The sequence below is a fragment of the Heliangelus exortis genome, chromosome Z (genome assembly GCF_036169615.1).
Source record: "Heliangelus exortis chromosome Z, bHelExo1.hap1, whole genome shotgun sequence".
Lineage (NCBI taxonomy): Eukaryota > Metazoa > Chordata > Aves > Apodiformes > Trochilidae > Heliangelus > Heliangelus exortis.
In genome coordinates this window covers 25,187,037-25,200,830 of record NC_092454.1, presented here as the reverse complement: position 1 = coordinate 25,200,830, position 13,794 = coordinate 25,187,037, and the positions used below count along the sequence as shown (strand labels likewise).

The 13,794-nt window shown below is 36.3% G+C and overlaps 1 protein-coding gene across 1 annotated transcript in view; it reads right to left on the bottom strand.

Annotated features, from left to right (window-relative positions):
* The window catches only part of PGGT1B (protein geranylgeranyltransferase type I subunit beta), a 36,710-nt gene that overhangs the window by 1,684 nt on the left and 21,232 nt on the right, over positions 1-13,794 (bottom strand). The window contains 4 exon segments of the mRNA XM_071729837.1: positions 2,914-3,022; positions 3,303-3,487; positions 5,089-5,134; positions 11,512-11,644. Of these exon segments, the coding sequence (XP_071585938.1) occupies positions 2,914-3,022; positions 3,303-3,487; positions 5,089-5,134; positions 11,512-11,644 (473 nt within the window).

The following is a 13,794-nucleotide window of genomic DNA, read 5'->3' as shown; positions in this document are numbered from 1 at the left end:
ACCAAAATATACATATGCAGCCCCTCTACTCCCCAGCTTCAAGCTATAAAATACACTTTTTATTTCAACATCAAAATACAGAGGTGAAAATACTCTGTTTCCTAAGAATTTCACAGTTGTGAAGTACAGCAGGCAAACTTGCATCTGCTTGGCTGCCGTTTTAAAACTCTAACAAAGTAAGGCTGTTGTAAAAGCAACTCTCACTTTGGTGTAGTAATTGTACTAGTAGTGCATTTTGTGTGATTACTGAACTCTAGTAGTTGTGCACACTCATCAGTCTTCTATGTTACATCTCCTGATCTTTCCCTTGTATAGCTGGTAATTTACATGGGCTTCCAATTCTTTTACACTGAGTATCATTTAAAGGCAACATGCAAGATGCATCAGAGTTGCAACTTTTAGCTCCTGGGGCATTCAACAGTACATCTTATAATTTAAAAGTTTATTTAAATCTTGTCACAAGTTATGCACAAGTCTCCAGAAACCCCAAATGGCTTAGGTATGTGTCCTAGAGATATGTTGTGGATTAACCCCAGTAGGCAGCTAAGCACTGCTCAGCTGCTCATCCACTTCCCCCCTCAGTGGAATAGGAAAGGAAAAGTGAGAAAATTCATAGGTCAAGATAACAACTGGTGTTTAGCCACTCTCTAAAAAGCAGGCATTATCATCCAAAATAGTTAGTTGGGAAGACAAACAGTGTAACTCCAAATGTGCCTCCTTTCTTCCTTATCCCATCCTTCACTGCTGAGCACAATGCTACATGCTATGAGGTACCCTGTCCACAGCTGTCCAGGTGTGCCCCATCCCAACTTGTGGCACCTCAAGTCTGCTTGCTTGCAGCATAGCATGAGAAGCAGAAAAGGCTGTGTAAGCACTGCTCCACAACAGAGAGAACATTCTGATGTCAACACTTCCAGTCACAAATCTGAAACACAGTGCCATATGGGCTACTAGGAAGAAAAAATAACGCCATTAAACCACACTAATGTGGTATAAAGTTTGCAACAAGTAGTATTAACACAAGATAGCATATTTAATTGCTTAAGATGACAGACTTGGGAAAAAATATATTATCAGCCAATTGTAAACAAAGAACAGAACAAATACAGATGTTCAGTTCTGAAGTACGAAATTCCCTACTAAGATAGTGTCTATGCCTTTTATAAAACTGTAATCCTACTGCTACTACAATGATAGTCGGATTTTTCAGATAAAAGCCTTTCCTGTATTTGACAGCCTGTAGATCACTATAAATAAAACATCCCAATTCACTTTGTTATGCTGTTTTCAGAGGAGTACTAGCATTTTAGAGTCTCGACTTTTTAGCTTTATTTTTAAAGGCAAGACAGTGTTCTAGGCTCACTGCTCAACAAGAATACTGGCCTAAACACTGCTTTAAAACACTAAGTGCCAATTATGTTACTGGGCTCCTGAACAACATATGACTGTTAGAATGGTAACACCAGGACAACACAATAATGTTTCCCTTAATCATCAGCTGTGAAAAGTAACTTGCAGACTTGGAAGTCCAGGTAATACACAGATTATCACAACCAGCTTACTGGTTTACGTAATTTCTTCTGTCATCCTAACAACATTATTGCACAGCAACAACAGGTTAAGTTTCAGAACTTAAGTAGAGCTTTTATAAAGTAGGAGCTACAGAACTTTATATTCCGAATCTAAGAAAGGACCTTCGAAAAATGGCATATTTTTGATTTGCAAACTTTCCCTGGAATACTCTGTTACATGAGTTTTGCAACAAAACCAAATTGAGCCCACTGTTACCAGCTTACAAATACTAAATGCTTCAATGAGAATGAATGGCTGTCCATATTCAGCCTCACCCATACCACTCTCACTATTTAATATTTTGCATTTATGCTGTTGTCAAGAGGTGTGAGCACAGTTAACCCAGAGACAGCTTTTGAGAACAGAGCTGCACAGATGTTCATGTTAGTGAAGTGTGAAACCTTTATTGTAGAGACATACAACAACCAAAAAGGCAGGTTGCCTTTCAGACCCTAGAATGAGCCTGCAAGAAGCACACCTGTATGTATGGCAGTGATGTAACAGTTCCACACAAAAAGTATTTGCAGTGTTGCATTTGTTTTCAGTGTGGGTCCACCTTGAAAAAAATCTCAAGTGTTGTTCAAAATGAAATGATGAAAGGGTGAAATATCAGGGCACAGATTCTGAACAGACACATCCTTTACCATTTTTGTCTAATTCTGTCAGTTTACAGACTCTTTACCTTCTCTGTACAAAGTGTCACTGGGCAACACTACATCCACAAATTTAGTTTTCACAAGTTTGCCATACCTTCATTGAATTATAGCATCTTTTAAATTTACTTCGTATTGTAAATTTCAGCATCTTTTCAAGTTTTTCACTACTTCAAATTATCCACTTTCAAAAGGGTAATAATTAACTTTCAGGTGCATTAATTATATATATCTATGTGTAATTACAACCTGTACATCATAATAAGTAACTGCAAAATTTGACTTCTTACACATCAGCGATTTCTGAATGAGCTTAAATGATTCTTTTACCAAGGAAACAAATGTTTTGAAATATTTTTTTCAACCATTTACATACACCTGCTGCACAGTACTCCCTTTAACCAGAACACCTGAACACATTCTGGAAGACTTGTTCCAGCTCTAAACAGAGAGATGTCTGCAATAGTCTAGATAACAATGCCTCCCTTGCTCTGTGGCTGAACAAGGAAAAATATTCCCTCCCTCTTTCCACTTTAATAATGAAAAACCCATTATATTCAGAAGCCTTTTTTTCCATTTTTCAAGGAGACTGAGGAGAGAACTTCCTTTGTATCCTTCAGGTGTCCCACTGATGGAATGTATTTCCAGCCTAGAACACACTCATCAAGATATTGATAAGTAAGTTTACCTGGATGGCTATCTGGCCACTTGGCAAATCCACCAACAAGACGATCCTGAGTTGACAGGATGTAATTTCGGTTTTTCTCAAAATCTGTATATTGAAATATGTTCAAGAGCTGAAAAGAAATTAAACCATTACAGTAACATATGAAATCCTGGTATATTTTTACTACTAAAATATAGTATCTACTTATGAGATAAGCAGTGATAGCAGAGATAGCATTAATCTGGTAAATCTCCACTTCCTGCACTTTTGCAAGATGAAAGATCTTTACAGTGATCTGTTCACATTCATGTATTCATGCCAAATACAGTGATCTTTCAATCAAAGAAAAGAGAGTCCTTAAAGAAATCAAAGCAAGTCAGTAACTATACCGTAGCTTTTCTGTACAGTACCTTCAATGTGGCTCCCACCCAAAACGAGTAGCAGGTATCCACAGGTTTGTTGGGTCGTCCTTGGTAGCCATTCTGCTGTCTCATTATACACCACCTTCTTATTCTGTTCAATTCTTTTTCTGAAAAAACTTCCTCCAGTTTTCCCATCAAACACAGTGATGCAATACCACAAAATGTAGAGCCACCTGTGAAGAAACAGTTGTTATTGTAATGTTTTGAAACCCAGATTTTCACTGAAGCCTGTATGATCTCAGTCAGAACTACAGTAGTAACAATTAAATCAATGGATTTTTAAAGTATGCAAATGTTAATTTTAATTTTTGATTGCAAATAAATAAAACACTTTAGTTCAACACATGTCAATAGAGGAAAAAAACCTCAGCCCAACTCTTACACAAATAAAAATGAATTTTTTTTTCTTAAAGCTGGACTGCTCCTCAGTGCTGCCCAATTTATATTAGACAGCAGTCCAGAAATAAGTAGATTGCAATGCACCAGGGAACATATTTTTTTTCATTTGTAACTTTAAAAAGAGAGCTATTTTGATGCCAGCAATCTGACTGAAGCAGGGATGCCAAAGGCAGTCTCAGACACAGGCTCACAGATACTATAAACAGACAGAAGTATCTGATGGCCAGAAAGCAAAAAAGCCAAGAAAAACCAAAAAGGCATGGTTTAGTCTTTTCACATACTATGAAAAAACTGCTGGACTCTCATGGTCACAATGAACATCTATTACACTCAAAAGAGGGGCTTTTTTGTCAAGCAAAATGCACAGTAGTATCAGGAACTAGAAGACAGATGCCTATCATGTCCATCTATCATGTCTGCCTATCATGGCCACCACTTTTTAAAGCCCATCAAAATCTACTCTGAGTCTGACATCTGATATAAAAAACTACAGCCTGGGAAAAACCATAAGCAACCTGTTGATACAAGACCTGGTGCCAAAAAATCCATACACCAACTTGGTGATAGAGGAACCTCAGGAACTCAAAGGTTATTTTCATTCTAATGCTGAAATGGAGTAGGAGAGGGATGCTGTTATCATTAGTGTTCAACAGTAACTTTTTAAAATAATTTTTTTTCACACATAAGGGTATAATTTAAGTTTTTCAACTTTATATAACCTGCAGGAAGAAAACAGATGGAAACTTATCAAATCTCAATAATAAGGATAAAACTATCAAGTATTTAGTATCAATCAATATTTAATACCAATCACAAAGTCAGCACAAGCAGACCACTACACTTCTTGAAAGAGAAACATTTTGTTTAAAAATATCAGTTTCTTGGAAATTCCCATCACAACTATTGACTGTTTACAAATATTAACTGCTGCTTTAGGATTTAGGCTCTCAGTGGGTGGTGCAGTCTAACAGAGGGAATGTTTCTAGATTTCCCTAACAGCTGCTGAAATTGGAGATGATCAGGTGCACTGCACAAAATCTCTTAAAGATAAATCCACAGAGTAGCAATGGTACACGTGGAAAAAGTTTGGTCTGTCAGGAAGGGACAAGAAATACAGCCAAAACCTTTCATCAAAACATTAATGAGGTGAGATTAATGATACCAATATATTAAGAGCCCATTTGGTCTGATATTATCAAAGCTGGAAATAAGGGAAGAAGACAGATGATATTCTGAGGAATGTTTTGGATTTGCTTCTCTTCATCCCAGTTCCTTAAAATCAGAAAAGAAGGAAAAACATGACACACTCAGCACCTCTTACAGCATTTCCAATCCCAGTCTTAAAGTACGGCATAGAACATATTAACATTCTTACCATGAGATTCCAGACCAGCTCCCTGTGCCAGGCCATTATCGTAGGACTGAAGAAAAAAACCCCACAACTTAGTTACTGTAGAACCACATCACTTTTATAGACATTGCAGTTTCTCAGTTTACTAGCAAAATTATCATCAGACCACAATCACCATTTAACCTGATTAAATTCTGAACTTATGCCCCAAAAAAGCATAAACACTAAATAGGAAATCCTTGCTTGAATGCAAGCAGCTTTTAAAATTTTCAAAGTTAGTTTTCATTGAGATGTATGTTAAAAGTCTGAAAATAGGTAAATAAGTCTTTTTTTCCAAGAAGGAAAAGCGTGTGATTCAGATAGTTATTAAAAAAAAAAAAAGGAAAATACCATTTTTGTCTTTATTACAAGAAAAATGGATGTGTAATTCCAAACAAAATTAAATGCATAAACTAAATCTGTTGCTAGCCCAGAAGCTGGTTAAGATTGAAAAAAGCAAAATGCAAGATCATACTCTGTGTATAATACTCAAGTACAAGAAATGCTTTAGATTAAGAAGCAAAACCATCAGGCTCTAAAAAAAAAAAATGAAGATGAGGTGCATGGGAGGAGCACACCAAAAGCAACAACACAATAAAGCATATTAATGAACTAAACAAGTTGTCCTATGAAATATCACTGCTAAATAATACCTTAACAATGCTGAAAAATCATTGAAGTGAAAGAAACAGGAGAAACCTAGAAATAGGAGAAACCTGAGTCTGTTGAAGGACCAAGAATATTATGGTAATGGTCTGTAATGAGCAACCTAGGAGCAGATGGTATTGTATATGCAGGAATAACAATCATTCTTCCTTAGAAAAAAATCCTTAAATTATTTTGCATTAGAGGAAACAAGCAACACAGGAAGTAATTCACAAAATGGAAAATGTTTGTTTTACAAGAGTTCATAGAGTAATTTAAAAATTATTGCTGGGCTAATACCAAACTTTTCAATCAGAACAAAAATTAAGTTTAACTTTTGAAGTTTAATTACACACGTCCTACATCTTCCATATTTACTGCTCTTTCAATCGATCCAAAACTTGATCACTGTTACAAAGCAATTTTAACTCTCCACCCCTCCATCTCCATCCCCATGCTCCAGGTGCTGAATTTCTTACGTTTTCTCAAAACACATGTAACAGTGGCTAGTTGATACAGGACACCTTGACAGACCAGTAATGGCTCTCATAGTCCTAACCAAGGACAGCTACAGGAAAGAATAGCATGTCTTTAATAATGACCTAGGGATTATTTTGTAGATCTGGTCCTAAAGTTGACACTGAAAAGAAAAAAGAAAACAAAAGCACATAGAAGCTACATTAAAACTATATTTCTCAGTTTTTGAGTCATTACTGTAAGATGAAGCAACTAAAAAGACTAACATATGGTATGTACACTTCAAGCTGCAGAATGAGCTTCTGAAGTTTGACTAGTCAGTTTTAAGTAAACCCTATGAACATCTGAATGTTGAAACACTTAACTGTTCACACTGCCTTTTAAGTATGCAATGCAAATGTGCTACCACAGCCCACAGAACCATTAATTGCTAAGAAAAAGCAAGTTGATTAGCAAAGCTATGCTGGCAGAGCTAATTAACTCTAGAAACAGTAATTCTAAGAGGAGGTGGTCTGCTTTATGTATGCATAAGGGCTGAAACTGTTAAATGTACATCCCAGACAGTGACGGGCTGACAATCAGCTTGAAATTTTAACAGATAACCATTAACTGGTGCCTGTTTACTTACAGACACCAGCTGCTCTTTGGGGACTTGTGTGCAACAGAGAATTAGAGAATTATTTTTATTTCTTTGTCCTTTTGAAAAGACCCACGAAAGTTTATGCAAAAAAGGCTCTAGGTAACTGCAACATGAACACTGTACACGTAAACTCTACCCTCAGAGGTAAATCCTGTTGGTTATAAGCTCTGCTTCACAGTGAAAAAGTTTCACAACCAGCTTAATTGTATCAACAGATTCATATTCCTGCATTTCAGGACAGACTCTACTGTATCAAAAGCTGATGCTTCACTTAAAGCTTCTTAAGATATCTCTAGTTAAAAAACTAATCTATGCTAAAACAAGCAATGTCGCAAAAAGCAGTAGTTTAGATGTGGAAGGAATTAAAAATTCCATCATCTCAGTGTCTGTCACTCTTTGACTAATGCTATAACTAACTTGAATGTGGAAGTCAAAAATCAGAATGGTGATAAAAACTGTGTGACTGGAATCTGATTATTTTACTGACAACAAAACTGATCCAGAATTATTTTTGTCATCGGTATTGTATGAACACTTCTTAGTCAAGTGATAACAAGAGGGCTGTCTGTTCTGTAAGAAGATTAAATCTGTTGAACATAGTTACTTTACAGAATAAAGCAACACCATTGTTTCATGTTACAATCTTCTGCTGTTCCTGACATGCCTAGCTACACAAGGCCCACTCCCTCCTTCAGCTGTATTGAATTACATGTCACAATTCTAACACTGCATCACTAAATAAATTCCAAAGCTAAAATATCCAGAAGCTTTTAACAGAGATCATTGTGTTTAACCTGTCATGTTACTCTTCATTTGAATTGGTTGAATTTCACATGTATGCCAATTTGAGTACCTGCAAAAAAACATGGTAAATATCACTTGCTTCATCTGTGTGCAAATGATGACATATTGCAGTAAAACAAAACCACTACTTTGTCACAGCAGCTTACTGCTGAGCACTGCAATTTAAAGAAAAAATATAATGAATGGAAGCACCAGAATGAGGTAATATTGTAGCAAAACCGGAATAAGCATTTGCAAAAGTCTATAGCAATATTAACTGTATAGTTAGTCCCAAAGGGAATTACAAATGAAATAATATCCACCAGAATTTACTTTGAATTGTAATACATATGTAGGTTATTTTTAGCACCATCATAAAAATCTAAACACAAGAAATCAACATTCTTGGATATGACATTTCACTCTCGTATTCATTTAAGAAATACTTTGTTCACCTGACTGAACTGAACTGAACTGAAATATACATTTAAGGAAAGGCATGGAAAGAGACAAGAGGAAGGAACAAGAGGAGGGTAGATTTAGATTGGAAGTCAGGAAGAAGTTCTTCACCATGAGGGTGCTGAGACACTGGCACAGGCTGCCCAGAGAGGTGGTGGAAGCCCCATCCCTGGATGTTTTTAAGGCCAGGCTGGACAGGGCTCTGAGCAACCTGATCTGCTGGAAGGTGTCCCTGCCCATGGCAGGGGGGTTGGAACTGGATGATCTTAAGGGTCCCTACCAACCCTGAAAATTCTATGATTTTGTGCATTTGCCCAGACCTGCAAAGCGTTTTGCATCCAAGTTAATGCAATGAAATACTGGTCTGACCAAACAGTGCACACCCTGAAAACCCAGGCAAAGCTAGTGTGCACAGGCACACCAACTCTGCAGTGGATTAACAGTATAGGTATGCTTTAAAAATAAAATTCCTACTGAACACAGTGTAAAGTCAATCTGTCAATTGACAGCAAACCTGACTGAAAAAATATACAATCTCATTACACACTACCATATGCTAAGATGACTGCTGCTTCCAGGATCTCCAAGTTAAGCCCTTAGCTAGCCAGGAACAGTCTTTGTGATAAGCCACAGAGTCTTCTACACTTCAACCATGCCCAGACCCCAGCTGTACTTCACTGGTCACCTGAAGTATCACTAAAGCCCTTCCAAGAGTTTTTTTCTATTCTGGCTTCATTATTCTTTTTTAAAGTACTGTCAGTTTTCCCAGTAAGTACACAAGAATTGGAAATTGCAGGTAAAAGGATTAATGCAAAGGCTCTACAAGCAAACTATTAACTGAGTTCAAGATCACTGTGGACAGTAAAACTCCAGTACCATTTCAAAGCTCCAAGATTTAAAAAAATCTCCACTTGTCTGCTGTACCCATGGCCTCAAATGATGCTAACTCTAGTTCTTGTGTCAAAAAAAGTTGCTCCTTGCTCACTTCATCTTTTCAGTGCTACTTAATACTTTACAAACCTCTGCTGTGCTCCACTCAATCATCTCAAATTACAGGATGAAGAGTCCTAGTATATTAAATGATGCTCCTTTTACACAACTTGGTTTCTGTCTGACAATTCATCTCAAGTTCCTGTGTACCCTTCCTAGTTCCACCACATCCTTTCTGACCAAAACCAGTCAGGTGTACAAAATGCTTACAATTGATGTGATGTATAGAACATGATAAGGATTTTGTTCTTTGGTTTTATTCTCTTTTTAACATCTAATTCTCCTGTTGCATCTCAGGTTAGATATCTGATTAAAGGCTAATCTCGAAGAACAGAAAGTTCCATCAAGTATCGGAGGAAGAAGAACCTTCCTGACCTAGCCAGTGAAAAGCAAGTATCCTGACTCAGCTGCTCTCTCAGACTGTGAAAGGAGAATGGATAAATCAGAGTCCTTGGGTGAAACCCACCCAGAAGATTCAGCAGGGATATTCTCACTCTGGAAACCCATGCTAACTAAGGTGGGCTATTAACTACTGGGGTACATGGCTGGGGTACATGGGCTATCATGCCACTCAGGAAAAGAAAATGCTGGGATGGTGAGAAAGAAAAAGATCAGAACAGACTGGGGAAGAACAAACAGATGAAAACAAGAGGGAGGAAGTCGATAAAAAGGTGCTAGTAGAGTATAAACAGACTGCTGGTCCAAACACTTGTGCACTGAGCTTTGCCTTCTATCACCCGAGTTGGTCCAAGACTTACTAAATACTATTTATAACAAAATGTGCTACTTATTCTGAGTGTGTATGTGAATGCTAGCAAAATTTAGGCCCAAAGACAGGAGGTCTGAGTACCAGGAATTGGAGTGGAACCGTGAATCTCAGGCGCTTTCAGGGTGACCTGTAAGAAGTAGGGGAGACATGAGCTCCAGGAGACAGCTGTTGGATGGACTATTAGCACCATCCACAGCATCAAGACCTTCTCTTTTTTCCCACTTCACCACTTGCTGGGGTGGTGAAAGTTGGGAGACAACCCATCCAGAACATCTGAACTCCAGCTGCCACAGGGATGTGCAGAATGCTGTAAATCCATATTCAGAAATAAAAATGGGAGTAGAAGTACAGGTGGGGAGGAGGCAGGTGTTTGCCAAGATGGCTGATGGCTGGGCATCAGCCTGCTTATGGAAGGTGGTGAGTGACTGATTGCCTCTGTTTTACTTGGTTTCTTCCCCTTTTCTTCACTAACTGTCTTTACCTTGATTCACAAGTCTACCTTGATTCACCCTGTCCTGCTGGGGGGTGTTGGGGAGAGTAAATGGAGTTGGAACATATTTAAAAGGCATTAAAAGCCACGCAGGTGTGATAGTATAAAGTTTTGTTCATACTCTCAATTCCAGTATGCAGGCTAATGTCATAAATGCACAACGTATGAATTAGTTTGATTTTAATTTTTTTTTCAAAAGAACACACCAAGAAAACTATATTCCTAACCAGTCTAGGGCAGAGCACCAGAAAGCCTCTTATGATATACAGAAAGAAATGCTTATATATTTAACTATCTTAAAAAAACAAACTATCAAAACCAGTTTGTTCTGAAATAGGAGATTAAGTCTTTCATTGGTCACTTAAATTTTACAATCTTACTACTGGCAGCAACTACTAACCCCTGCTAGTTTACAAAAGAAGCTGTATGTCATCAGAAATTTGGCTCTTTTTTTCTGGACCAGAGCAGTTCACTATGTACAGTTACTGACCTTTGGGGAACTGTAGTTTTCAAGCTCTCAGTGTCTTTGAAAAGCACTTCTTTTAATCTTGGAAAATGAAACTCAAACTAATGAAAACATCACAAAAAATACCCAAGAGCTCTTTTGCTGCAACCAAGTAAGATAACAGATTGCACACACCAAGAAAAAAGTGTGTAGGCTAATATCTTCCTTAATTGCAAATATTTAATAAACAAATAATGATGTGCTTTACTGGAAACACTTACTGAGATTGAACTGATATCAATTTTTTCCTTTAAATCTGTATATTGTATAAAAAGCAGGACTATAACTCACTGAAAAGTAAGAAATTTATCGATGCAGTGCTTTATTTACACACTTCTAAGTTACAGGAACATGAGGCCTCAGTCTTCAAAAACCCGCCTTCCATTTTAAATTGAGTTTTAAAGAAAAAAAGAACATATTTAGAGTTAACAAACATCAAATTATCTTGCAAGTATACATATACAATGAAAACAGAAATGCAAAAAAGACAATGTACTTTTTAATTTCTCAGCTCACTGAAGTAGGAAGAGAAAACAAAGAAATCACCAAAATATTTCAATTTGGATGAAAGGATTATTATTATTCATAGTTAAGAAGTAAAGCCAGTAACTTTAAAATGTAGCAATAAATAACATACTGTGAATACTCACCATACTTCTTCTAATGTAGTCTATTGCTTTTTTCATATCCATTCCTGACCAGTTATCAAGCATGTAGCAGATGCAGGAAGCACAGTACACAAACCTCATATCATTTTCACTTCCTTCCAGCACTGCACAGAAACTGAAAGAAAGGTTTCTGCCATTATACACTTCATAACGTAGTATATCAACGAACAAAAAAAGCAGTTCAAGGAATTGCATAATTTTTCCTTTAAAAATTAGTTACTTCTATTTACAGTATTCATATAGATATAACCCAAAGCTATGCTACGTTTTCTTTTTAGGAGATATGATTCTAACTAATTTCAAAATTAATAGAACTACTAAAATTTAAGGGCCCAGGTGACTTTATTTGTAGCAATGTAATGACATTGGTCTTTATTTATTCAAAGACATTAATACTTACAGTCTTCTACTTATCACATCATAAAATGATGTATCAGCTACCATTTTAACATTCACTATTTGGAGCAAAATTCTTTGCCTTACCAGAAACCTTAAAAGGTCATGAGGCTTTCTTTCCTCACTGCAACTTCAGTATCAGCTTCCCAAATAGGCATAAATGCAACTGTCACTACCACCATTTCTAAAACAAATGGTAAAAGTTACCTTCAATTGAGCTTTTGATTTCTTTGATTTCTATGGCTACCATCGTTTCAAACTCTAAAAACATTTTAAAGTTGTTGTACCTGGGTGGGTTATCTAGGTACAGTCCCTGTGCTCTCTCAAAGACCCCTACAATGAAGATGGATGCTGTGATTCTGCTGCCTGACAAACCTTCATTTGGTTTGAAGAGCTAGTTATGATATTTTGATGAAGCATTTTAGTGACTTAACCATTTGCACCACAACTGGCTATTTTGATGAGCCTCCTGACAGATCTCTTCTGGGGAAAAAGGAAAGGAAAGAAAGAAAAAGCAAAGGAAAGAAAAAGCAAAGGAAAGAAAAAGCAAAGGAAAGAAAAAGCAAAGGAAAGAAAAAGCAAAGGAAAGAAAAAGCAAAGGAAAGAAAAAGCAAAGGAAAGAAAAAGCAAAGGAAAGAAAAAGCAAAGGAAAGAAAAAGCAAAGGAAAGAAAAAGCAAAGGAAAGAAAAAGCAAAGGAAAGAAAAAGCAAAGGAAAGAAAAAGCAAAGGAAAGAAAAAGCAAAGGAAAGAAAAAGCAAAGGAAAGAAAAAGCAAAGGAAAGAAAAAGCAAAGGAAAGAAAAAGCAAAGGAAAGAAAAAGCAAAGGAAAGAAAAAGCAAAGGAAAGAAAAAGCAAAGGAAAGAAAAAGCAAAGGAAAGAAAAAGCAAAGGAAAGAAAAAGCAAAGGAAAGAAAAAGCAAAGGAAAGAAAAAGCAAAGGAAAGAAAAAGCAAAGGAAAGAAAAAGCAAAGGAAAGAAAAAGCAAAGGAAAGAAAAAGCAAAGGAAAGAAAAAGCAAAGGAAAGAAAAAGCAAAGGAAAGAAAAAGCAAAGGAAAGAAAAAGCAAAGGAAAGAAAAAGCAAAGGAAAGAAAAAAAAGGAAAGAAAAAAAAGGAAAGAAAAAAAAGGAAAGAAAAAAAAGGAAAGAAAAAAAAGGAAAGAAAAAAAAGGAAAGAAAAAAAAGGAAAGAAAAAAAAGGAAAGAAAAAAAAGGAAAGAAAAAAAAGGAAAGAAAAAAAAAGGAAAGAAAAAAAAGGAAAGAAAAAAAAAGGAAAGAAAAAAAAAGGAAAGAAAAAAAAAGGAAAGAAAAAAAAAGGAAAGAAAAAAAAAAGGAAAGAAAAAAAAAGGAAAGAAAAAAAAAGGAAAGAAAAAAAAAGGAAAGAAAAAAAAAGGAAAGAAAAAAAAAGGAAAGAAAAAAAAAGGAAAGAAAAAAAAGGAAAGAAAAAAAGGAAAGAAATTTCTGACTTTAAGGGCAGTCTTTTATGCATTACTATCACTACTAAAACACTCCCTCTTTCACCTTGCAATCCAAGTTTATACTGCATCACTGCATCATCTTTTGCATAGGGAAGCAAAGTAGTGCTGTGAGATACTGTCATCTCTCCTAACCCTAGTAGTGCCATGCTGCTCTCTGAAGCTCACATAGGGATGAATTCCATTGGTCTCTGGGTATGGCACGGGACATTCTGGAAAACCAGGACACTTTTTAACACATGCTAATATTGTGGTTTACAATTTTCACAGGTCACAATCTGATACCCAGATACTTCAAATCACTTTCAACCAAGGTAATGCACAAGTCAGAATACACACATTTATTCATAATGTCATAGTATAAAAAGAGAATTTTATTTTTTTACACCTGTTCCTTATTAA